A 25,096-nucleotide genomic window follows, 5' to 3' on the forward strand; every position below is an offset into this window, starting at 1 on the left:
GTTAGTGGGGAATTTTGGTCATATCAGAGCATACATAGTAGGAGGGAAGAATTCTTAGAATTGTTGTGGAATTTCCACTTCATTATTCATGTCACGGAAGAATTTCCCCTTCTTTCCATTTCTGTGAAACAAGAGGTAACTGTATTTGTGGGACCTTTGGGAATTCTTAGACTCAACCCCTCAGTGCCCTTTTCTCTTAATTGCTCCATCTATAGCCTTGATGTGAAAAGGATAACAGGTTCCTCAGTGAGCAAACATATGACAAGGAAGATGGTTGTCCTTGTCATTAGCTTGCAGTTTTCACTAGCCTTTGTCCTATCAAGTCAGGCCATGTTCAGAAAATTCTGCTTTTGACTGCACTTTCATAACCTTACTGTGGACCCCAAACATCTACCCTTGGTTCCTCTTTTGCTCTCCTCTGAAGTTTTATCAGGCCAGGCAAAGGCCTAGCAACCCGGCAGAGCGAAGCAGCCCGCAAAAACAGGAGCGAGACCTTTCTCTACCACCTCTTTCTTTTGCTTATGTAGGAGAGGAGGAGAAGGAAACCACTGTCTCTTGCATCAGCTAAACATGGGTAGATAGTTCACACTCTCCTCCCAAAACAGTCCCCTCCCGTGGCTCACTGTGGCCAGGGCTGAGCAGAAATCTTTTAAGAAACTCTGGTGAGGTAAATGATGCTGTAGCCAGTTTCACTTTCGTGCTGTCTGCAGACTTAAGGCATCACTTTGTGTTTTAGTCATGCTTTTCCAATTTTTATTTTGCAACAGCAGGCACAGGAAACTTATCTCATTTCACAGAATCATCCAGGTTGGAAAAGACCTCTGAGATCATCAAGTCCAACCCTTAATCCACTGCCACTGTGGTTACTAGATCTTGGCACTGAGTGCCACATCCAGTCTCTTTTTAAAAATGTCCAGGGACGGAGAAAAATCAAGCCATACCATTTAGGAGAGCTGAATATGAAATTTCAAAGGAAGGGGTGTGATTTTTAGGATATATACAGAGCTGGGATCATGAAAGGAGGAGCAAAGATGGGTTCTTACCATCTTAGATTGCTCACAGTTTGCTAATTGAGGAAGTAGTACTGGTCTAAGCTTACACCTTGCTAGACACCTGATAATCCAGATGCTCCACCCTGAGGGTGAAGGAGTAGAAGGAGGAAGATTTCAGTCAGTTTACACTCAGAGACATAGGCAATCACCTGCTCCCAGCCTTCTCTGTTTCTGGGTCAGTTAACTCAAGTTGTCAACTTCAGTTAACTCAAGTTGTCAACTTCCTCTGCTGAATTGTAGTAATGAAGTTCCTGGATGTACTACTGTAAGTGTAGTCAACAAACTTGCTTTCAAGAGTCAGGTAAAAAGTGCTAAAACAATGCAGCTAAATATGTAACAAGCTACACGTTACAGTGATGTTGCTCTGCAGCTTGAAGTAGAGCTATGACTTTTCAGTATTTCCTAGATAAATATTCCTGCAAGCTACGCTTTAAAAACAGAAGCCTTCCATTTTCAGTTTGGGATAAGAAAACCAACTCAAAAGACAAATATTTCTTTCTAACTTCTAATTTGTTTCAAGGGATGTCTGTCAAACAAAGGCTCAGCAACTAGAAGTGGACAGCTTCCTGTTCTTTGGCAAGTCATCTCACCTCTCGACTGTTTCCTTTTAAATAAGTTTGCACTGCTCCACAGCTGAGCACAAGTGAGTGAGCTGGTCCAGGACATCCATAACTGGCTATGCCAGGAGGTACTGTTAGCAGATAGATGAACACATAACCACTCAGGAGAGGTTATATGTGGTGCTTTATTTCCGAGGCCCTGGGAACCAGGGGTATGCACCCAAATCTGGCTCTAAAGGTCCGTTACAAACTGATTGCAATTTATTCCCTAAAATTTCGCAATCTAATTGCATATTCGACAGGTTACAACACTTTCTAATACATATACATATGTAAATTCCTCATCGGTGAGTTGTGACATCGGTCCCCCTCTGCGCTTGTGTGACTCCCTCTGGTGGTCGTCGGGATCAAGTAAGTAGTCTTCCTCTGATGAAGTAAGACGTCTTCCTCACTGTGTCCTTTTCACCTTTCTTCTCTTGGGCAACTTCCAGAATGATTTTCACTGCCAACTTCCTGCTTTTCTGCTTGGTCAAATTTAGCACCCATTCTTCTTATTCTTAGTTCTGTTTCTAAGGTTTATCGTGGATACCTATCCTAACTACTAACTAACAATTCCTTCTATGGTAACAATTACTATATTCACACAAACACACTAAATCATTATAAACTTATTCACTGCACACCTTCAGCTTTAACCCAAACCGAACACTAAACCAAACAGTACCAACAATGCCTCATATAGGTATCCTGCTGGTACCTACACGATGAATGCAAAGGCAACCGAACAATCTTCAGTTTCTTTCAGCTATTTCTGTATTGAACATAGCTGCCTTTTCAGGGATTAGTTTTGATTTATGTTTGCTTATACCTGAAAATGAGGTAAATATTCTTACACTTAATTTAACAAAATGAAAGCTACAGAGAGCTGCTTCACTGGTTTAGAGGGCACTTACTTTAAAAACAAAACGAACAAAAAACCTAATTTAAAACTCCTATAACTTTTTTCTTTATGGATACCTTTTCTGAAATTTTATTTTTCTCTTGTACTAATCTGCAGTACCAATAAGGAATTTTAAAACATCTGAGATAAGACATCTTACGTATTTCATTAAAATATTATGCAATATCTAAAATATAATGGTCTTTCTGTGGGAACAGTGACCAACAGCAGTGGCAGCTGAGAACACATACAAACTGGATGATGTGGATGGAAGTCAGACCATCTAAAATGGTTTAATTAAATCTTTATCTCAATGTTATGAAATCTCAGTATAAAGTATCTTTCAGGAACTCAAAAACCAGCTGGTGTTAGTAACATGTGACTACTACATGGGCTATCAACTTCTACTCGCCAGTTTCTAATTCCTGGATATTGCTTTATGCCAAAGTCATTATTGCCTAATTAGAGCCTACAAGAAACAAACTGATGAGCCAGGGAGGTTCCTTAGTATTGCATGCACAATTGCATACTATAAACTGTTGCCAGATACAAGTTTAGCGGTTGGTTAGTCAGGCTTTTACAAAAACGTTTTTATAGTTGTCTTTAAGGGCTAGTCATTTATTGGCACTTCACCCATTGATCCAGCAGATTCTTTTTCAGATCCAAGTCTGCAGATTTTTCCATTTTTTTTTCCTTTCCTGTCCCCAGGAGGACACTGAGTTTGGATCTGGTTTGGGAGAGAAAGACCTCATTTTTTTGCAGAAAAAATGTGTAATAGTGGGAATCAAAACAAAGTCAGTTAACTATGCAACTTAGTTTAAAAAATAATTCCTGGGATAAACATTACATACTAAGATTTCAAGGTCCATAATTTATTTTTTCTAATCTTTTACTTAGATAATCTCATTTCACATATAGGAAAATTGTAATGATTGGGATTTTTTTCTTTTGGACCATAAGGAAAAATACTATAGCCAGTATTTGGGTTTAAAAATCCTAATCTATTTAGCTGTTACCGTCATGGTTTTCCACACGATTGTATTTCAGACACTTTTACTGCAGTTTTGTGGGAAAATGCTCTGCAATTTAATTTATACTACATGGAAGCCAAGCTGGATTTAGTTTGAGATTTTTTTTGAAGATGCTTTGTCAATAAACTACATAAATTGCTAAGCCGCTACAATCCCATATGTTAATGCAGTATTTGAGATTTGAAACCCAAGAGGCTAGAGATAGTTTAAGGACAATAGCTTAGGCAAGGGAATTGCTTGTCAGCGTTTGCTTTACTGTAACCAGGTCGCCCTCCTCCCCGCGCTCCTTTCCCCGCTAAATCTCTCCAGAAAAGCTGCATTTCGCGTTAGCGTGGGTGTGTCTGGGTTTCACCTCCCCAGCAGAGAGACCTCTACTCTCCCCCCTGACAGAAGGGAGCGTGCGGATGCGGATTCTCTTCGAGGCGTCGGCGACCCCCCCTTTCTTCCCTCACGCCGCGTTTTTCCTCACGGGCACCTTTTTCCCAAGAGGCGATCGAGGAGCATCTCCCGGGTGCACACCCTGGGGGGGGGGGGAGGGGGCGGGCAGCCCTGCGTGCCTAAGGCCCCCGCCGCCGCCGCTGCTGCTGCAGCTGCCGCTGCTCCCCCTCCCCGCCTCAGCCGCCCCTCTACGCGCGCCCCTGCCGCCGCAGCGGCCGTGCGCGTGCCCGGCAGGGTCCTGCATCAGTTTCCCCCCCGCTTCCCCTCGCCAGGCCCCGCCCCCTCCCTAACTGCGCCGCCATCCCCGAGCGGCGGTTGAGGGATGAGGGGAGGGGGAAGGAAGGGACCCAAACCGGCGGAGGGATAACGGGCGGTCGCGCGCAGAGAGCGGCGGAGGGATCCATACACTGGAACCGCCAGTCGCTGGGGAGGAGAGGTGTAGTGATGCGGCGGGGCCGGTCTGGCTGAGGAGAGGTTGCCGTTATTTGGGAGAAGGGGGTGGGAAGCGGAGCTGGTGCCGCGGGGAGGCTGCGGCGGCGGGGGGGTGGTGGAGGCGGCAAAGCGGCGGGCTAGCAGCTGGAGCCGGGTGGTAGGGCTGGGGAGGGGGTCGGGGGCGAAGGGAGGGGACGGGGGAAGCGGGGGAAGGGCGAGGTTGTGGGGCGAGGCGGCGTGTGCCGGTCCGGGTACTGCCTTGCGGCGCAGTTTGGTGGAAAAGGGAAGAGGTTAGAAAAGGGAACCGATTTAAAATAGTCTCTAATATCTGCCGGGAGGGGGGGGGGCTGGTTTCCCTCTCGGTAGGCTGCCTATGTCATTGAGGAGTGGGGGGTAGAGGAGTTCTCCTGCGTGCAGAAACAGCTTGGAGAGGCTTAGCTGGGTGTGTGGGTGCTGGAGTGTGCCCCTCTTTGCCTCCTTTCCCCTGGGTTTTGATTCCTTTTATTTTTTTTGTGGGCAAGGGGTAGGATGAGCTTGCAGAGTTTTACTGGAATTTCTCCTTCCTTTCTGAAGAGCTGCCGCTGCTGAAGCAGATTTTTTTTTTTTTTTTGTCTGATGCAGAATCCCAGTAGCTAGGCAGCCTCCCTCTTTTCTTCCTTCCTTCTACTCCTTCGGTATGTAGGAAGGGAGAGACATCAATGGAGAGGCTGAGATACGCATAGGTGGACTTCCAAATGCATTTTTTCTTGAAAGAAGAAGATAAATCCCAGTTGTCCGTGCACTGACTTTTTTGTAGCTGTTGCATTGCTTCGTAAAAATGGGGTTCATTTACTCCAGCTGAATCCTCGGAGCATTTCAGAAAACTGCTACAGTGAAGGACTTCACGTATTTTTTGCATCGGAGGAGCTACATTGATGTTTACCATTTTTTTGTAAAATGGAGAACGAAATTTTCACACCGCTTTTGGAGCAGTTCATGTCTAGCCCTCTTGTCACCTGGGTAAGCGCTTCTTTATTCCTCACACGTTATTCATTTATTTGCTCATTGTTTGAAGATAAATGCCTTGCGGCAGATAGCGAGGTGGAGTTAGTGTCACAGTGGTGATGGTTATGTTTTAGGTTAAGACGTTTGGACCGTTAGCTGGAGGAAATGGGACCAACCTGGAAGAATATGTGGCGCTAGTGGATGGGGTGTTCCTGAACGAAGTCATGCTGCAAATGTAAGTGTGTGCAAATAGTGCCTTGCCTTTATTTTTGTGCTGTTACCTTGCTTTTCTCGTATGTTTTGCTCTTATGAAAACTCCCCTCCTTCCTCAGTTGACCTTGGTAAATGTCTTCTATACTTCAAGTATTCATGTGGTCAGTTCAGAGGAGACTTCAGAGCGTAGCAGAGACTCTTTGTAGTTTAATGTCCCAATGATGTATTTTCAGGATGTATAGTGTAATACAGGCTGAATCATGATATATGTAACTTACTGGAAAATTGGATGACTGTAGCTTCTCAGATTTCCACTGAGAAGCATAAAGGTTCATTCTACTGTAAGTCATGCTCACAAACAAAATTTTGAATAAATTTACTTGGATGATAAGATTCTAATAATTTTCTTCATGTGACAGACAACGATCTTTTGCAAGTCACATAACATTGTTTACTGAGGAAATGGACTGGCATTTAATTCCTTCCATTTTTGTTTTTCACAGTTCCAAATCATAGTTGTGCAGAAAAGCTGTAACTTTAATTGAGAGCATAAGATGTTTTGTGTCTATAAACCACTGAAGAAACATTTTTGCATGGCTTTATAAATTTTCATTGAAAGCTCTGCTTGTAAGAAAAATTTATTTAGAGCTACAGTGACTTTTTGTTAATCATAGTTTTTATTGGAATGTTGCCCACTACTGTAATGGCAGAGAGTAACACTTGTCAAGTGTCTAGTGATATAATCATAAAAGTGATTTTATGGGTTACTGGTGGAAAAAATCTCTCCATACCTTTTTTTCCCTCAGTATTTTAAGTCTTCACAGAGAAACGTGTCTTTTGTTTGGTAGGTACGAAAAAATACAGACTTCTGGATAGCTATATCAGTGCATGAGCAGCTTGTGTTGGCAGCTGTTTCTCAGTGCATGGTGATGGACATCCTTTTACTCTGTTTATAGTTCTGACTCATATTTAGTACTTTAGAAGTTTTTGCTGTTGGTATTCAGCTCATATAACTAATCTATGTAAAAAGATCTATATATTAGTACATTTAGGTTTTAATTGGCATCCTTTTGAGACCAGTATTTTGTTTGACACCTACTTCTGTGCAACTAAAATTGCAAGTGTTTTCTTCTGTAATACCGAGAAATGTGGAAAATTTGGTGCAATTGAACTTTTTGAGAAAAAAAAAATCTTCAGTGTATTTCTGGTGTATTTTAATAAGAATTGTAAGTGATGCATTCACTAAAGCATGCTATTTTATTTTTTTTTTTGCCATTTCTTTATCTTTTTCCTGGACTATATATAAATTCAGTAGCTTGTCAATTCCATGCATTTAACATGTAGAGCTTCCGCTTGGTAAAAATACTAAACAGCTGGAATGCAAATTTAGTACTGTAACAGGAACAATATGATTTTGAAAAATGTAATTGAAATTAAATCTTCTTATCAAGTTTTTTGAATACTAGCTGTATAAATTGAAGTCTTGTACGTGACATGGGATATGTGTCTGTTAAATGGAAAGCTGCAGAGGGGGAACGTTCTCATGCTTAAGGCACAGTGCTTTGCATTTGTAGGTGCATCTTTGACCCCATACCATTAATATTTTAGTTTATTTTTGAAAAATAGTGATGGGAGATGTAAATGTAAAAAAAATGGTTTGGTAGTCAGAACAATTACAATGTGCCTTAAACTAGAGTTGTGTGTAAAATGAGTAGTGTACAAGTAAAATTAATTTTACAAATATATAACTACACTGGAAGGGGTATTTTATTTAAAATACATTGGGGGGAACTGAAATATACTATAACTGATGACTGCTTAGAAGGGAAGTTTCCAGACTGTCTTCTTATTTTGGAGGGGTTTTATTTGTTTTGGGTTTTTTGCCAGGATTGAAAGAGGAAAAAATGTTTCATGTTTTGCAAACAGACTGAATTTCTGGTGCAGTTGCTGTGGAAACCTGTGTTATTTCTAGTTCTGTTCATTTTGAATATCCACCTATTGAACTTATATCTTCATTAGCAAAAATAGTCAAAAGATCCAACTCCAACAATGGTCAATGGTCATTGGTACTTATTTTCAGTATTTTCCATTTTTTGTATTTCTCTTTTTTCTTTCAGTCTTAACTGCCATATGTTGAGGAAATGTGGCACAAAAATTTTAACCACCGTGATTTCAAAAGCTAAATATTTTTCTTTGGAATGTTTGTTGGGTTGTGTTGGTTTTGTTTGTTTTAAAGCTCTCAATGACTCTCAATTAGAGATCCGTGAATAGGAGCTATGGCACTCATAGGAGCTATAGAGCAATGTTCTTGCAGAAATCAGTAGCCATGCCATTCATAGAAATATGTGGAAAGCACCACTGAAGTTGTTGGTTTTGTGGTGAGGTTTTGTTTGTTTCTTTGTTTTTTACATGACTTGTAATATATGTGGCTTACTATATGTGCTAGCTTTGAGATATTTAAGGCTGTTAAATATTTCAGGGTGAAAATGCAGCTAGTGCATACCAGCCAGTGAAGGACTTTATATGCTGGTGTTGTTGGCTGGTTCCTACAACATGGAACCATGGTTGGAAAGCCAATGCATTGCTAGATGCTTTGAAGGTTTTAAAAGCATAAACAAGTGGAATCTGTGTTGTGGTCCTGCTGTCTATATTCTTTAATACTTTGTTTTTGCCAAGCGTTGAAAAAACTAATTCTGTGACCACAAAGGCGAGTGTAATATTGGGCTAAGCATGGTTTGCAAATAACTACACAATCAAAAAAATGGATTTGTTACTTAGAGAAGTTTTTTTGTAAATTAAAAGAGTTAATCCTTCGGTCAGTCGGCTACAAGTGAGAGTTTGTTAGCATGGCATTTGTTTCTCATTGAGCCTGCCTAGACCAAAATTATTTTCATCAATTGTAATGATTCAGAGAAAATTCTTGTCAGCATTGGCATAGTTGCAGGATAATGGCACCAAGAGAGTTGGGTTTTATCAGCATTTAATTTATTAGTACTTCAAATGTGAAAAAGATTAATTCATTACATTCCTTGGATATCTTTTGCTTTTGACCTTTTGGACATTTTAGTATGTGTGAAAATCACACAAATTCTATAAAGTGTCCAGTTATATCTGAAGAGCCCTTCTGTTGCTGGAAATGCTACAGGCCAATTTTATTGTATTTAATAAATTTTATTTTTAATTAAGGAAATTTTAATATAATACTATCTTCTAACTTGGGAGAACGTCTCTCATTTCCTTTTTAAATTTAGGTCCAGTTCTGAAGTATTTGGTTACCTGCCTTCTGCTGGCATCAGTCAGTATCTGATACTGGTGGACAGAAACCCATCTGTCTTTCTAAATCTGAGCCTTTATCTTTGTGTTCTTTGATAAAAAAGGGGTCAAACTTCTTGGAAATAAATCAGAACATGAGATCACTGCAGTGATGTCCTGCCATAGCAGGAAGGTGAGGAACATACCAAGAATACTTCATACGTTTACTATACCTCTGTATCATAGTACTGCTGACATTATGAAATGCTCATATATTTGAGTAAAATATGTTGTGTATAGTACTGAAATAAATGAAATTTTGTAAGTCAATGGATTAGTCACCCATTGCACACCTAGGTGCAGTTACAGTAAAATAATACCTAGTTCTCCTAGAGGAATTTTTCTAGAACTTAAAAGCACTTCATTTTTTTAATGTAAGACTTTACTGTTGTGCTGTTTATATAATCTTATGATCCAGGAAGATTGAAGTGTTCTTAAAGAAACACTGATTTTTTGTGTTGGTGTGTTTTTTTTCTAATTTTTCTTTTAATTTCTGGTAGGTCTTTTTCTCTTGTGTTTGTCAGTCCAATTTTAAAAGGATTGTGTAAGAAGTGCTGAAAGTCCTGTAGCACAAACAGTGGTTCCCAGACTGAGAAGAGTCTTACTGTTTCCTTTGCATAAAAATGGACAGCTGCAAGTAATTACAAGATTGAGACTTCTATTACATTTAACACCACTGTTAATATTGGTCAGGTAACAAAGACTTGAAGCTGTATTTGAGTTTTAATGGGTTTATTTTACTATTGTTTGTATTTGTGGAAATAGATCCATTTTAAATGAACTATTGGGCAGATACAGTATGCAGAATCAGTGATATATAGAACCAAGCTCTGAAACTTGAGTTAATTTATTCTGAAGAACCTGTCAGCTCTTATCGCAGTGTTCCCTTCATAAATTTAGTCTTAGCTGAATATATTAATCAGTGTTATGCATATTGGTTCTTGTATCCAGACATCCTAAAAACTACTTGAAAGGAAGAATTTTTAATTGTTCTCCTATTTTTCTCCCTTTTGCCATCCTCCCACTGTTTTTCACTGTCTGGATCCGCAGGCAGGTCTTTCACACCCACAGAATTTTCCAGGTGGACTGGCTGACTATTTTCTTCCACCACTCTGGTGGTGTGTGCCTAGAATATGTAGACGGCTTCATTGACTCCTTTTCTGAGCTCTTAGTCTTTAGTTGTATGCTTTTTTCCAAACAGTTGAGCTTGCCAGCCCATACTTCTGGCTTGCCTATATCTTTCCCTGAAAACTGGACTCCATCTAGAGTGCATGAGCCAGCTGCCTGGCTTACTGAAAGAGCACAGGAATATGCACTCCAGTCCAATTAACTCTTTCTTGTGAAGTAGACCAAATAGCAAGAGACAGGCTCTAGCAGAGTGGGGATGTAGGAAAAAGTTTTGGGCAAAATTAAATCTGTGAGGTTGCCAGTTAAAATGTGAACATGTGAAAAAAGTAAAATATTATGAAGTCTGTACCTTTATCACTTTCTTGAAGTGGGTGGATTTGATTAATGCTTTTCAGGTGTGCATCTTCCACAGATGCAAGGCAGATACCACTAGTAGTTTGTGAGAGTTTGTGGCAGCAACAGGGCCCAGATTTTTGCTAAGGAAAGCTGAATTTATAACACTCAGGGTTTTTATAAAGAGGCATGTTGTTTAATAAATGGTCCAAGAGAATGTGCACTGTGATCAAGATTGTTGGAATTCAACCCTTTTGATTACAAAAAAGGGAAATACAGTTTTTTCAGTGTAATGATTAATTTTAGAGTTGAAAACATCTGCCTGCAGTGAGCTGTCTGGTCATACACTGATACCTGTATTTCTGAGGTGCTTGAGTTTTTGATCGGTAGGGGGAAGAAAAGTGTAGGTTGAATTTGGAAAGCTGAAAGTGTTTCATCTTTGTTTATGTCTCAGTTTTACTAGATCTTAATGTTTTTGCATCCTTTTCCACAGTTGATGTCCACTTTCCTTCATCCTACCTACTCTATTTTGTGAACTAAACTATTCTGTGGTTCACTCTTGTTTCTTGCAGTATTTTAACGATCAGGAAGTAAATAATCTAATCTTCCTCTGCCTTCCTCTGCATCCACTTGTTTGCTTGCTTTTTCATGTGCTATCTTCAGTATCTTTCTTTTGAGTCTTGACACTTCTAGTAGTCTAGGCTAGTAGCTGGGTGTAGGGAATAAAAGCTGAGTTAAAAAACACTTCTTTATACATACAGAGGTGCTCTCATGAGTCTGTCTACCTGATCCATAAATAGCAATTGTAGATGAAAGATCTAAAATAAAAAGAATTTTTTTCAGCATTGAAAATGTTCTGGCAAGGAAACAAGATATATTATCTATGCCTTTACAATTTTTATTTAAGAGTATTTTGTTTTTCTCTCACATTCAACATGCTGTTTCAAAGCACTCTGAAAGTAATGAACTTACTAATAGCTCTCTAGACATGTAAATCATGTGTTTCATTGTCAGGAAAAGTGAGAGTGTACTGACAAGCTGTCTCATTCATGGTTGTATGCATAGGGACCCATGTGTACTGCCTACATTGAGAACTTCAGGGCAGAGATGTCTGAGCAAGAGGTGCCTGAGAGAGGCACAAAGCACAGGGCAGCTCTGCTCAACCTTCCGTGAGGCAGTCAGCTTTAGCCAGTCACAGGACCATGGTGTAGTGAAATGAGGCAACCAGGTGCCACTAATTGCCAGACAGTGGGCATGATCTTGTGTTAAGCCCACCTGTGCCTGATTAGGGTGGGCCCCCACTGCACATGAGCAGGATTAGGGGGCCAATAAAAGGTGAGGCCTGAGTCACAGGCCCAGCTCAGTCCTGAGCAAGCCAGCAGAGAGGTCAGTTGCTCTTGGAGCAACAGCACCGATCCAGTCTGGTCAACCCTGAGGGTTATAGGCTCAGAGCACCATTCATGAGTCTCTGCTTGAACACCTGGTTGGACCTTGAAGTGCCGTGCCCTAAAAGAGGTTTGTCTTGCTACACCATGGAGGAATGCCATGAGTGTGACCTGTAGCCACAGGAAGACATCTGGTTTTGCACTACTGACTGTATTGTATGCTTCAGCAGTTTGCATGATGGTTGTGAAGCTCATTTTGGCATCACAGGAGCACGCAACATTGAACTTTCCAGTGACAGCTGGCCTATAATATTTGTTTGCGGGGCTGTCTTTGCTTTTTGCTTTCCTCTGCTCCTGTGCTGCTGCTGTCCTGTCTGTGTATGTTGTAAGGAAAGGCAGTACACAACTTGTTTTATCTAGTTCTTACACTAGGTCAGTTTGCCCAGGTGGCTGAGATGCCTTGAGCCACACTACAGTGTTGCCATGGTTCTTGGTAGTCTAGCAGCAGTAAATTCCAGAGTTTTAGGTTTAAAATACCTTACCTGAGCTGACCAGCTGGTGTCTTTCACTGTCAATGCTGTGTTTCTTAAGGCTCCATGGCTAGTTTGGGGATCTCTACACCATGATCATAGTATTTTGCTGTGCTCTGATCTTTCTTTTAAAAACTAAAATAGTTAACTGACAAATTGGTTGCTAAATCAAGCACATTTTAATCCTCTGCTAAATGTGAGAAGCTTACTTCTAGATTTTCCTCATTTGTTTCTTCTGTTAGGAAAAGGCTTTTTAGCTTTGTGTTCTTTCAAATGGTCTCCTCCTTTTTTTTCCAAAACCAAATATGAATTGTTGCCTTTCTTGTCTTGCATACTGTACCACTTTTCCCTATGTAGTAATTATTTAGGGATCAAGACATTTTTTCAAAATGCTGTTTTGCTGGAGCACATGACCTCAGTGGTCAGAGATTATTGGGCACTAACTGTGTGGAAGTCTCTGTTTGCTTTATTTTAGAGAGTTCTGTATTTATGCATTAAGGTGCTTCTAAGAGGCATGGCCTCCTAGGCAGTTGTTCTTAAACAGCATTTACTAAATCCCCTGCTTCATGTCATTGCACTATGTGATGGTAAAACACTGACTGAAAGCCAGACACCTCTTGACCCAAACTCAGTTTGTGTGCTTTCCTGCTGGCTTACTCTGAGGAAAAAGCAAAAATTATCTTGCATTGTATTTTTGGATTGCGAAATGGTAAGGGATAAACTCTCAAGTGCCTTGTATTAAATTTCTAGGTGTTGAGTGAATCTTTGAATCTGTGTTTCATGTTAGATACAGTGGAAATTTTGATTCCTTTCTATAGTGAGGAGATAGGGTCAACTTAGGTTCATTAAAGAATTTTAACTTGTTTTAAGCTGCAGGGAAATATTTGCTCTAGTTTTTGTTTATGTGGTAGCTTTGTTTTTCTTAAATAAGCCCTTGAGCAAAAAATGTCTGGTGTAATTTCCTGGTATCTTGGGAAATACACTTGCTGTGTATTTGCAGCATTGTGAATGTGAGACAAACAAAATACAGATACAAGTTGATGTATGATAGGATGTGGACTAATGTCATACTTACAAAGTGCTGATTTGCATCTCAGAATATTAATATTAATGCTTTAAGATTAAAAGAATGTACTTATTTAACAGGGCTTTATATGTATGTTGTAGCTTTGGGTAGCTAATGGGGGAGGAAGGTTCTTCATGTGCTGCTCTATTTTAATCTAAATCAGTAGGGGATTGTACTTGAATTGATGTGCATACAGAATCTACAACACGTTTCAGTTAGTGTAGTGAAGTAGGGAAATTGTTCATGTGGATTAAAATTTTACAACAAATGGAACTTATTTTCTTTGGCAGTCCTCTTATATCCAGAAACTTTGCATTTGAATTATTTTCATTCTCTGGAATGATCTGTGCAAAGGACTTGGATTTGTCACTTGGTAGTCCAAATACTGGTACAGAAAAGGATGAAGATATGTATTTTCTTGTTGTTAATTTACTTACAGAAGGTTTATTATACTTCATAACAAAGGAAATTCTGGAGTCAGCTTCTAACCAGAAGATTTTAGGAGAAATTTATTTTTTCAACTTGTAATCTTTTCAGTTACTGAAACTGCAGTAATGAGGTAGCTTTTGTGTCCTCTCACTAGGCTGATCATTCATTGGTATTTCCTGCAGTTTTTTAATACTCAGTGTGCTGAGATGTTTTCCTATGGTTAGACTATTTTGAATCTGACATACTAACTAATTATTTCTGAGAATTCATAGAATCGTAGAATATGCCAAGTGGGAAGGGACCCATCAGTGTCATCAATTCCAACTCCTGTCCCTGTGTAGGGTACCCCCAGGATCACACCATGTGCCTGACGGTGTCATCCAAACACTTTTGTATTCAGATAGGCTTGGTGCTGTGACCACTTCCCTGGTGAGCTTGTTCCATTGCTCAACTGCCCTCTGGGTAAAAAAACTTTTCCTCACATCTAACCTAAACCTCCCTTAATTTAGCTTCCTGTAATTTCCCTGAGTCCTGTCTTTGGTCACTGGAGCAAAGAAATTAGTGCCAGTCCCATCTCTTCCCCTCATGAGGAAGCTATAGACTGCAATTAAGTCAATTTATAAATTTATAAGAATTTATAGCTTCAGCAATGTTCAAAGTAAAGAATGAGTGAACGTTTTTCCAAGTCTTCCAAAGGAGGAATTATTTTTGGTAGTACTATGATTATCAAATAAAGCAAAGTACATACTGCTCTGATGTTAGAAGTTGGTTAGGGTAGAAGACAAAAACTTTTAAGTGGAAACATAGTAATATCTTGAGGGGGTTTTTTAAAGTTTGAATAAAGACCACTGCATGAATGTGTATTGCTTTTAAATCCTACAGAAGTTATTTTCTCTTATATTAATATTTTAAATGCTTTAGAAAGCATGTTAGCTCCAGAAATGTAATTTGCTAAGGGTAAGGAATGTTTGCTTCTCTTGTGTACTGCTTGCTGCTTCCTAATCTGAAAACTTTGTGGCCCTATTCTGCTTCCTGCTTCTTTTATAACTGTTTCTGATGTTTTCTTCCAAACAATGTTGTTTTACAGGTGGATTGTAGAAAGTTTCTCACTTTCATGCCTCATGCCATGCATCTTGTGATCCAGATCTGTGAGTGCTTACTTACGTAAAGCTAATCTCACTGTTGTCACAGGATTATTGTGGGTATAAATGTTTGCAGTGTTCTAATAGTCAGTTACAGTGATGTGTTAATCACAAAGTCAGATAGTTTTCAGTTACTTTGTTAATTAGTGTTTGACTGAACAGGTCTTAAGATTGGAACTCATTTGAGGAGTAAAAAAAGTTGACCCTGAGAGGGAAAATAACATTCGGTGCTTAAAGTAGAAAGCAAAACTTCAGTATTCATTATCCTCAGTATTTTGTTTCTGTGGTATGTCCATATTTCTTCCTTGCTTGTCCTTTGTAGACTGTTTACTCTTGCATCCTGTGCTGCTTTTTTGATTTAGTTTAACTTGGAAAGTATTATAGTGTAAGTACTACAACACACTAAATCTGCCTTTTGAAACAATATTTGCTACCAGGCCTTTTGCAATTATAAAACAAAAAAGACAAACTAATTAAAATAAAAATAAAAAAACCCAACCAACCAACAAACAAAAAACCCACAAAAAAACAAAACAAAAAAACCCAACCCCCCCAAAACAAAACACCAAAACCCCAGAACAAGAAGGCTCTTGTAAGACATTTAAGTATGTTTCTCAGACTTTTCTGGTCTGCTTGCTCAAAAGAAGTTTCGTTTGTCAACTTGTTCATTCTAGGGATTCTCAATTATTTAACACCCAGTAGTGTTTCTTTTGTGTAATGATATTAAGAATTCTGTGATGCTCTGAATCCCATAGGTTTTCATTTTTTGTCAGTGGAAGGTTTTAATTTGGTGGAAGTGATCTTACCTTTTGCTACCTGTGGAGCAGAGGCTGCTCCATGTTCTTCTCATTGATTGCTGCAGGGAGCTCACCCAGGCTTCTCAGTGCAGTGAGTTGTGAGTCACTTTTTCAATCTATGTCAGAAAGTTGTTGGTTTTTTTTACATATTACTTTTAAATGTGAAAATTAAAGAGTACATTTCGTAGTCCAATTGAAAGAACAGTAGTAAAGTTGTTTCATACTAAGACATCTGCTTGTCTGTAAGCTTGGAAGATTTGAACTTTTTAATTCCCTTTTATTTTCTCCTACATTTTTGTAACCTGCCTACATCTTCCTTATTACTATTAAGGAAAAGAGAAAGGGAAAATAGAAATTTAGGTTGCTCTGGTCTCTGCTTTTTAAAACCCTGGGAGAGAGAAATTAAAGATAGTTACCAGACCTCTTGAATGTACTGTGATTTTTATCTGCCAGCTTGCACATTGGATTGTAAACCTGGGAGCGTACAGATGGGTGGGGATACCTCTTCATGCACATAGTACCACTAAGAGTGGGACCACCCAGCAAAGCAGTTGTTGGTTGGAGCAGCCCTGAAGTCAAGGGGTGCAGCAGGTTAGTATTGATGGAGAAAGGAGAGATGGGGTTTTTTGGCACAAAGGCTTGTGGCATTGCTTCAGTTACAGCTACTCTAGCACACCTCAACCATGAGTAATTAGGCATCTCCTCCTCTGCTGTGAGTGTCAACAAGAAAGCTTAGGCACTGTGCAGCTACCCTGGGAGTAGTTCAGCCTGGTCACATGCCACAGAGTAAAGGCAGGGAGCAGAAAAGCTGTCTGCATACACTCACTATCTACTCATATGGTAGTGTTTCCTGTGATCCCCACCAGCCAGTTGGTTTGTTGTAGGCCACTTGGTTGTGTTGTTTTTGGGGGTTTTTAGTAGGCATAGAGCTTTAGCCTCCTTAGTTTATGATGTTGGACATAATCCCAGAAAATGGGGTTTTGGAAAAGAGCCAAAAAAGGCTTATGATGTTAGACCTACTTCTAAAACTCACATTCGCATGAGGCAAAAAAACCTTTGATACAAATATTGTAATTTTGGCACAGATAGTCTTTGCTAAGTGCAGAGTTAGTAAAGTGTTCTTACGTTGATATATATATATATACACACACATATATATTTATATATACACTTCTATCTATCTATCTATACACATATATCTATATCTATATACGCACCTTATTTTGTGGTTAAGGATATCTCTGTGTTTGTAATGATACCATTAGGTGTTTGAGCAGATGTCTGCAGAACCACATGAGCATTTTAACTGTCTAATGATTGCTGCTCCAACAGCGTTGTCTCTAGAATAAAAATACATGAGTTTAACAAGTAAGAGGTAGCTTGTCACTTGCCACTGAAAAGGCAAAGAGTGCTAAGTATAAATCACATTTCCTTGCTTATTCCAAGATAGGATCAGAGGATCCTTTTACTGGATTCTACGTAAGGGCACAAAGAGATGGTGGCTAGACAGGGTTCAGAAGTGAACACTGGAGCAACTCTAGAACATGCTTACCTGGTGTCTCCAGCAAGTCAGACCACAGCTCTCCAGTTGTAGTAGTTGTGTGTGCAACATGTAATAACATCACTCTGCCATTCTGTTGTTCAATACCATCAATACACTGCAGCCTCAGGGCTTGCATAACTTGCATGGTGCTCTTCAAGAGGTGGAAGGATTTTTTTTGCCATCTGTTTTTCAGATAAGAATGTGCCTACTTCTTTGCACATTTCAGCAATGGATAGTCTGTGTCATGAATTATTCTTTAAGGAAGTAATGCGTTTAAATCCATTTCTGTTGACAGAAATCCTGTGAACATGTGCCAGAGGTATAGAAAAGGAGTTAGGATTATTTTATTTTAAGGTATTTTTACCTTTTTGGTATGTTTATAATGTAAGTACTCATTGGCAGCAGAAATTCATCCTGCATCTACCAGTTACACCGGTTGCACTGGTAGGTGCAGGAGGAGTTTGAAGTATGCCATGTTGTATCAACTTTTCTAGAATGTGGGTGACCACAAGATTCAGGTATGGATAATATTGTACTTCAAAGTCTGCCTCATTTTTTGATATTCTTAATGCCTGCAGGTTGACCTTCTGACTGTGACTGATGACTGTAGATGACAGTAGATGACTGATGACAGTAGACTGGTGAAGGCCAGTGCTGCTTGTGTCCCATATGCAGAGGTGCTTCTGCTAATTTCATTGCACTTCTTTGTCTGGTGCTGCTTCAAATGCTTAAAGCAAATTGGAGATTATCAGTTATTCTCCAGCAAAGGCACTGGTTTTATGTTCACTTTAACAGTGAAAGGATGTTGGTGTATTCAATTTGTTTGCTCATGTTTATTGTTTTCTTGCTAATAGTAAATAATGGAAATGCTGCTTTATTATTTGAAGTCTATGGAAAAAATCTGATATCAGTAATTATTGTAATATTTTGCAGAAAGCAACAATTAGCTTCAGTGTTCAGTTAAAGGGACTTTGCAAAAAAAAAGGCTTTATTAGGCAAGCAATGTTTAGATGTAAAAGTATGAGTATTGTGCTACTCTGTACACAGAGTATCAGTCAATATTTATTTAATTTGAGATGTACACTTGTGTAGAGCTTTTTTCCATTGTGCTTGTTTCAGTGTTTCACCATACTTAAAAAATACATTGAAACAATGATATATTTAAAATTAGGGTGCGTTATAATGCTAGGCTTAATGATTAAGTATCATCAAGGAACAGATGGCAAGAGAGGACACAACTGGTTTGCAGTCTGCATAGATTTAAGCATGAAGCCATTAAGATATCACATTCCCATATCTGATAGATAGATTTTGGCCAATGAAAAATTAAAGACACATAATCCCTGATTATATGAGGCTCAATCTGTAATTTATGACACTGGTAAATATTTAAAAATCACCGAAGTTCACACTGTAATCAGTAGTTTTAAACTAATGCAGTATTGGGATGGATGTTCTTGTCTGTTTATTGCTACTGAAATTAATGTATCTTGTCATAAGTAGGTTGCTCTTAAATGTAAAATTGCTTAGGGCTATCTTTTACTGCTCTGCTTCCTATTGACTTCCAGATAGATTTGCCCTATTTTGCTAGGCTATTTGCTACTGAAGCAGTTCAGTACCTCCACCTAATAAAAGAAGTAATTCAGGGTTCAGAATTCAGTAGCACAGTAGCCACTAGAATGTTGCATGTTTAAAAATATGTTTTTTAAAGCTGCCTTTTACAAAGGTTTACTTGAGAACTGATTTATTTTCAAAATTATTTCTTTTGCATCTTGTTTTATCCCCAGCAACATGTACCATTTTTTTTCAGTGGTGTTGGACAAAATGTATTCTAATAAGAAAAATTGTTTATTAATAATAAACATGTAATTATTACAAAATTCTGTTGTCATAAAAAATTAGAGACGAAATCTATTCAAATCTGTAATAAAGTGGCTAAGAAAAAAAGTAAAATAATTTAAAGATAAATGCTCTTGAAAGCAATGCAGATTTTGGTGATTTTATCTTTGTGTGAAATATATTCACGCATCCTATTTCACTAGTTTTTCTCAATAGTTATTTTAAAATATTTGATAAGAAAATCTATCGGGATGTCTGTTTCTGGCTTTAGACCAGTCTGACAAAATAGAATTGCACAAACTGCATGTATTGGCAAATGTGTAGTTAACATCATGCAACGTTATTTTCTGTTTGAGAGGAATGAATTAAGACACTAGGACTTGAAAAGTTGGACTATATAGACTGAATTATGATTATTTTAAGTGATGTGTGGATTAAGGAGCCTATTGAGGCCTTGAGAGAATGAGGCCTGCTTATCAGTATTGGGAGTGAAGGTGGGTTTATTTTAAAAAATAATTTCCTGATGGAGGACCTAATCACAGTTCTTTTGATAACAGTGCACTGTGCAAGAAGTCTTCCATCAGGCCTGTTCTGACTTTGGCAAGTCAAAACTGACAGTTCGAACATAACCTGAAAGCTAGAAATGCATGACATGATTTGGGAACACAGAAGGATTCTTCTACCAAGTGGCCTATATTTTAAATGTTTGTTTCAACATGTGGGTCATTTTAGTAGGTAGTCTATTAATATTCTGTGTTTATGAAGTATAATCATTTAATGAGATAATGTGGTTAGGGAGGTTTAAATTGCCATAGCATGGAAGTAAAGTTGCATTTGCACTGTGGAGAGCAGGATTTCACTTCAGGAGGAGGGAGAAACAATGTTTTTTTCCAAGTACAAGTCTTCTTAATGGTTGCTAACATGGGTTGAGAGTGTTAAAGACAATTTATCTCCCTCTTCAAACAATAATGGGTCAATATGACAATCTTAAAAAAAAACATGTTGAAATCAAAGAATAGAACCTCCTACTAGCTATAGAAAGTTTTTGAGGCTATATGTTTCATTACATTAAAAATTAATGTACTGGTATTTAAGTAACTTGATTTTATTGGTCCTCATGTGCAGGAGGTTAAACTTCTTGTAACTATAATCTGTTTGAAAGTTATGCTGAAAATTAAGGAAGCTTTGGGGTTTGGGTTTCTGTTGGACTTGTCACCACAATCTTCTGGAAAAATTTAGGATTACTAAAATAGATTTCTTCTGTGCACCAGAAAATAAAGATACAGTTGTAGAGCACATCTGTAAAGTTCACAGTCTTAGTAAACTCTTTCCTGCAATTCATGCCAAAAAATCCCCAACCAACCAACCAAAAAAATACCCGAACAAAACAAAAGCTGAATGCTTTCTGTTCTAACATATAGGAATGAATAATTTTGACCCAAAACAGTTTAACTTTTATGAAAAAAGAAGCCTGGAATTTCTATAACATGTAAGGAATGTGTGTCAGCCATTGAGTTGGTTGTGATAGATGAAGGTATGCACCACAAATCAATAAAAAAAATGTGAGACAAGGATACATGGGGTGAACTGATGGAAATAAAGGAATGTTACTTGACTTTCAGCAGTAGTTGGAAGATAGTTATCTTTTACATGTATCAACATTAAATTTGAAAGATTAAAAAAATCTTTTACACATATCAGCATTAACTTTGATGCTAAGACCACTGAATTTCTGATTCTTTCTTAATGCATAATTTGGTAGAGATGATCCATGCACTGTTGAATTTCTAAGGATTAAAATGAAGGAGATGAAACATAGGTATGGTTTGCTATAGTGTTGTTGCTGAGTTTCTGCTAAAATGTTGAAAAGTGATCAGATTCCCACAGTATCTGTTAGTGCATCATTTGAGAGATGCAAATAATTTATTTTTGTATTGTGAGGAGAAATGCTGATATTCATTAGCAAAGTCCAGGTACAAATATAGTGACACCCTACAGTTCCTGATCTTGCCCAGATGTTAGAGGACTAATGATTTCAAAATTTTTTTACCTATCACCAAATAAAACACAAAGCTCACTTACTGTGTCTGTGGTGTATGCAAGTGCCAGTAGTGAAATACTGTCCCGCAAACATGAAGATAGCGCTGGTGACAAAGGTGGGGAGTTAAGAATTTGTATCCAGAGAAATATTGAGCTGTAATTGCCCATTGTTTTTTCCTCCTTCGCAGGTATCCTTGTCACTAATTGTTGTTGCTTAGGAATTTGTTTCAGTGTTAATTTCCCATGTGTAGTGTTCTGAAAGTTAGAGTGTCTTAAAAGTTTGTAAAGATTTATGTTTACATACCATTATGATGACAGAGTGCTGTACAAATGTGTAAGTTTTTGTTTTGACAAGATCTCTGTAAATGTTCTAGAATAACTTTTGAAATGAGAGTGTAAATCCTGAGCTTCTATGACATTTGTGCTTTGAATACTTGTGGTTGCACTCTAATTTTTGTGTTGATACGAAAGCAAGAACTATTACAGTATCTAGGAAACTCTACTGTCTGTTTTATGTGCTCTAAGAGGAGGGTCATTGAAAATATATGGCTGTAGAAATGCTGCTGAAGATGATGAAAAAGCCTGGAGATAATCCATTTGTCATTAAGATTAAAGATGAAGATTAAGGGCCCAAATCGGCCTTTTGGTGATAGGAGTGCAGACATAGGAGACTTCATCTGATCTCTGTATGCCATCAGGTCAGCAGGATTTATGCTGGATTTTCTCTTCTGATTTTAACAAATTTGAATGAATTCAGTTTGGAACGGAGTTCGGTTTTACACATCATCTGCAAAGCATAATCGCTTTTAGCCCATTTAGTTCCTTTTGCCACTACAACCTGGCTGAATTAATAGATCCAAGGTGACATCTTAGTCATATAGTTTTGGCTAGTGTATTATAAAATGTACTGTTCATAGGATTTTTAAGATAACCATTTAGGAATGAGGCAATTATCCATGTAGGAATCTGTGTCCTAATTTTCCTAGATTATATCCATATATATGAGGGGAGAAAAGATGCTATGCTTACTACTGTTCTTTTAAATATTACTGTGTGTTGAAGGTGTGTTTTAAATGGAACTTGCTTTCTCAGCATTGCTTTTCCTATGTTATTTCTATTCATGCTTAAAAGCCAGGAAATTCATACAGCAATAAACTGAAGAAAAGTCATAAATGTATCTTTTAAAAAATCCTAATATGCTAAAACCAAAGAAAAAAGGCAAATGAAAGTTTTCTTATGTAACTTAAAATTTAAGTTTTCATTGTAAGCCCTGTTTTGCCAAGATAATTCATGCTGACCTGTAACCTGGTCTGTTTGGTCTCTTGAGGGACTGTAGGAATTACACTGTGTGATGGGTGTGCTTCTCACTAGGCATTTCCTGTTTTTTGGGTGCAGATGTATCTGTATGTCACCTGGCCATACCAGATGCCCATGTAATTGAGGGAAGACCTGCAATGAGCCTTTGCAGGAAAAAATATACATGCAGGCCTGCCCTGACACATGACTAGTAACTGAAGCATTATCTGTACCACACACAGAATAGTATCTGTCTTTTAGGCAATGCTTGCAGTAAAAAAATGAAGAATTAGTGGGTTTTTTGGCAGTGGCATTTCTTTTTCCTTGGTAGTTGATTGAATCCACTACAGTATTCAGGTTATTTTGTATTATAGCAAGTTATTCCTTTCCTGCAGTTGTTTCCTGTGTTGTTTGGTTTGGGGTTTTTTTATGCGTTTGTTTCCTTTGCCCCTACCTGTTGTTACTGAAATCCTTTATACTGCTGTCATGCTGCTTCTGTGCTTTGTCAGGCTCATTCTCAGTTGTCATAGTATTCTTTACAGGGTTCTTTCCTATTCTCCCAGTTTTTGCCCATGGCAGTTGTGGTAAGCGTATTCTGTATTCCATTGTCTGAATCATTAATTGCAGTGTTGAATAAAACCAGAGCCAGCAGGCACACACCCATGCAGGAACTTCCAGTTTGACAGTGAGAAGTTGGTAGTTTCTTGTTTGAGTGCAGTATTTCAGCCAGCTGCACATTTGTTTGATAATAATATCGTTAAATGCAATAATATAATTAAATATCAGAAGTTGTGTTGTGCACTGGTATAAAGTTTCCTTGCAAAAGCTAAGGGACTTCTCACTGGCTGTTTCTCATAAATTCTCTATGCTTTTTCCAGGGGTTTGTTGGGAAATTACATTGGATCAGGATTGTTTTCCTTAAAAAAATCACAATGAATGGTTATCATGCTGTCTTGTATGTGGTTAATAACTTGGTATGTTATGAGGTATTGGAAGAGGGTGACTCATCTGCATTTTCTCAGATCTGTTGACTTCTTGAAGAAAAAAGGATTGATTTCCTCTCTGAAGCCAAGATAAACCAGAGAGAAGTCTGATAGTATGTGAGCCTACATGACAAAAACTCCAATTAGTAATCCCTGTGTTGACAGATTTTGTCATCTGTAAATAAATGTAACATAATTTAGTGTGTATTAGTGTAATATGTTTCATAGTCTTCACTGTTCTAGAAGTGAAAACTCGGGTTTTGTGCCTAGTGGTAGTAGTCTAGCATGGTAAAGTTTTTCAGTGTATAGACATTCATTAATGTAACCAGCCTGAATTCTGTTCCTTGGTATTGCCTGCATAGCCAAGAATGATTCTCCATGTCTGCAGTCAAATATTTGTATTGTGGCTGTGTTCTGCTTTTTGGATTCCATCAGGGATAGAGCTGCTTGTGGAGGAGTGCAGAGCCACAGAAACTTTCCTCTTACATTAATTTTGTGGTAATTGTGTTTGGTGCTCCCAATTATAAACTGCATTAATAGCCAAAAAGGGTGCTAATCTGGCCAGCTGTATCAGAGATGGATGTTTCGAGTTCCTTCTTTCTGCCTTTGGCAGTCACTTCTGCAGTTCCTTATTTAATTCAGGAGGGAAAAACTAGCTTGATAACCAAGACAAGAAACTGCTGTGCTGGCACATTATCTATATCATTTGTTGTATAGAGAGTTTTAAAGAGTAATATTCAGTTTATTCAATTTTCTTTTTTATTCTTTTTCCCAGTAATCCAAAGTCTGCTAATCAGAGGATAAACAAAAAAGTGAACAATGATGCATCATTAAGGATTCAAAATTTGTCTATTTTGGTGAAGCAGATAAAAGCTTACTATCAGGTCAGTGACTGTTTCATGTATTGTTTTGCCTAGAATTGTTTCTAGTATTCTTTTATACTTGTGCCTTTAACAGTAAAAATAGTAAGATTAACATTTTAAAGTATTGTAACATTTTTACAGTGGAGCTGCTTTACTTCCCAAGAGCATCACCAAAAACTCAGCTGGTCCCAGACCAGTCTTTTGAGCCTATGCATTTCCCAGCAGTGTAAGACTGTGGAATTGTTCCCAGCAGCTAATTCAGGAAGACTGATCCTCCTGTAAATTTTGGTGGGCTTGGGAGACTTAAAGTGAACTTCTGGGACTCCTGTGGGTGCTCTGTCAACCTCATTTGACAGATGAATCTTTAATAAAATAAATGCTAATGAGCTCTAAAAGTTCATGCGAGGCAGAATTGGGTAAATAGGCTGAGTTTATTTTTGCAGGCTAGACAACAGTTAAAAGAAATATGTGAACTTTGGGACACATAGGCTCCAAGTTCAGGTTTTTAATAGAATCAGTCATTCAAAAGTGAACACACATGGTGAGTGGTACCAAGCTTACTGATGAAGTTAAAACCATGTGACAGAAAAGGTGGGAGACATCTTTGAAGCAAGGCAGAGGTGTTTTAAGAAAGGTGATAATGTCATTAGTCCATAGAAAACACATTTCTTGCTTACCTCTGCTTGTGCTCTGCTTTTTAATAAGAAAAACTTTATAACAGCATCATGCAATTATTTGAGCAACTACAAAAAAACAACAA

At 38.3% G+C, this 25,096-nt stretch overlaps 1 protein-coding gene across 1 annotated transcript in view; it reads left to right on the forward strand.

Moving 5' to 3' along the window:
• The first annotated feature begins 5,083 nt into the window (after positions 1-5,083).
• Positions 5,084-25,096, forward strand: part of CCDC88A (coiled-coil domain containing 88A) — a 71,791-nt gene continuing 51,778 nt past the window's right edge. Inside the window, 3 exon segments of the mRNA XM_008493244.2 lie at positions 5,084-5,452; positions 5,572-5,672; positions 24,249-24,357. Of these exon segments, the coding sequence (XP_008491466.2) occupies positions 5,390-5,452; positions 5,572-5,672; positions 24,249-24,357 (273 nt within the window). The 5' untranslated portion in view covers positions 5,084-5,389.

The sequence above is a fragment of the Calypte anna genome, chromosome 3 (assembly GCF_003957555.1).
Source record: "Calypte anna isolate BGI_N300 chromosome 3, bCalAnn1_v1.p, whole genome shotgun sequence".
Lineage (NCBI taxonomy): Eukaryota > Metazoa > Chordata > Aves > Apodiformes > Trochilidae > Calypte > Calypte anna.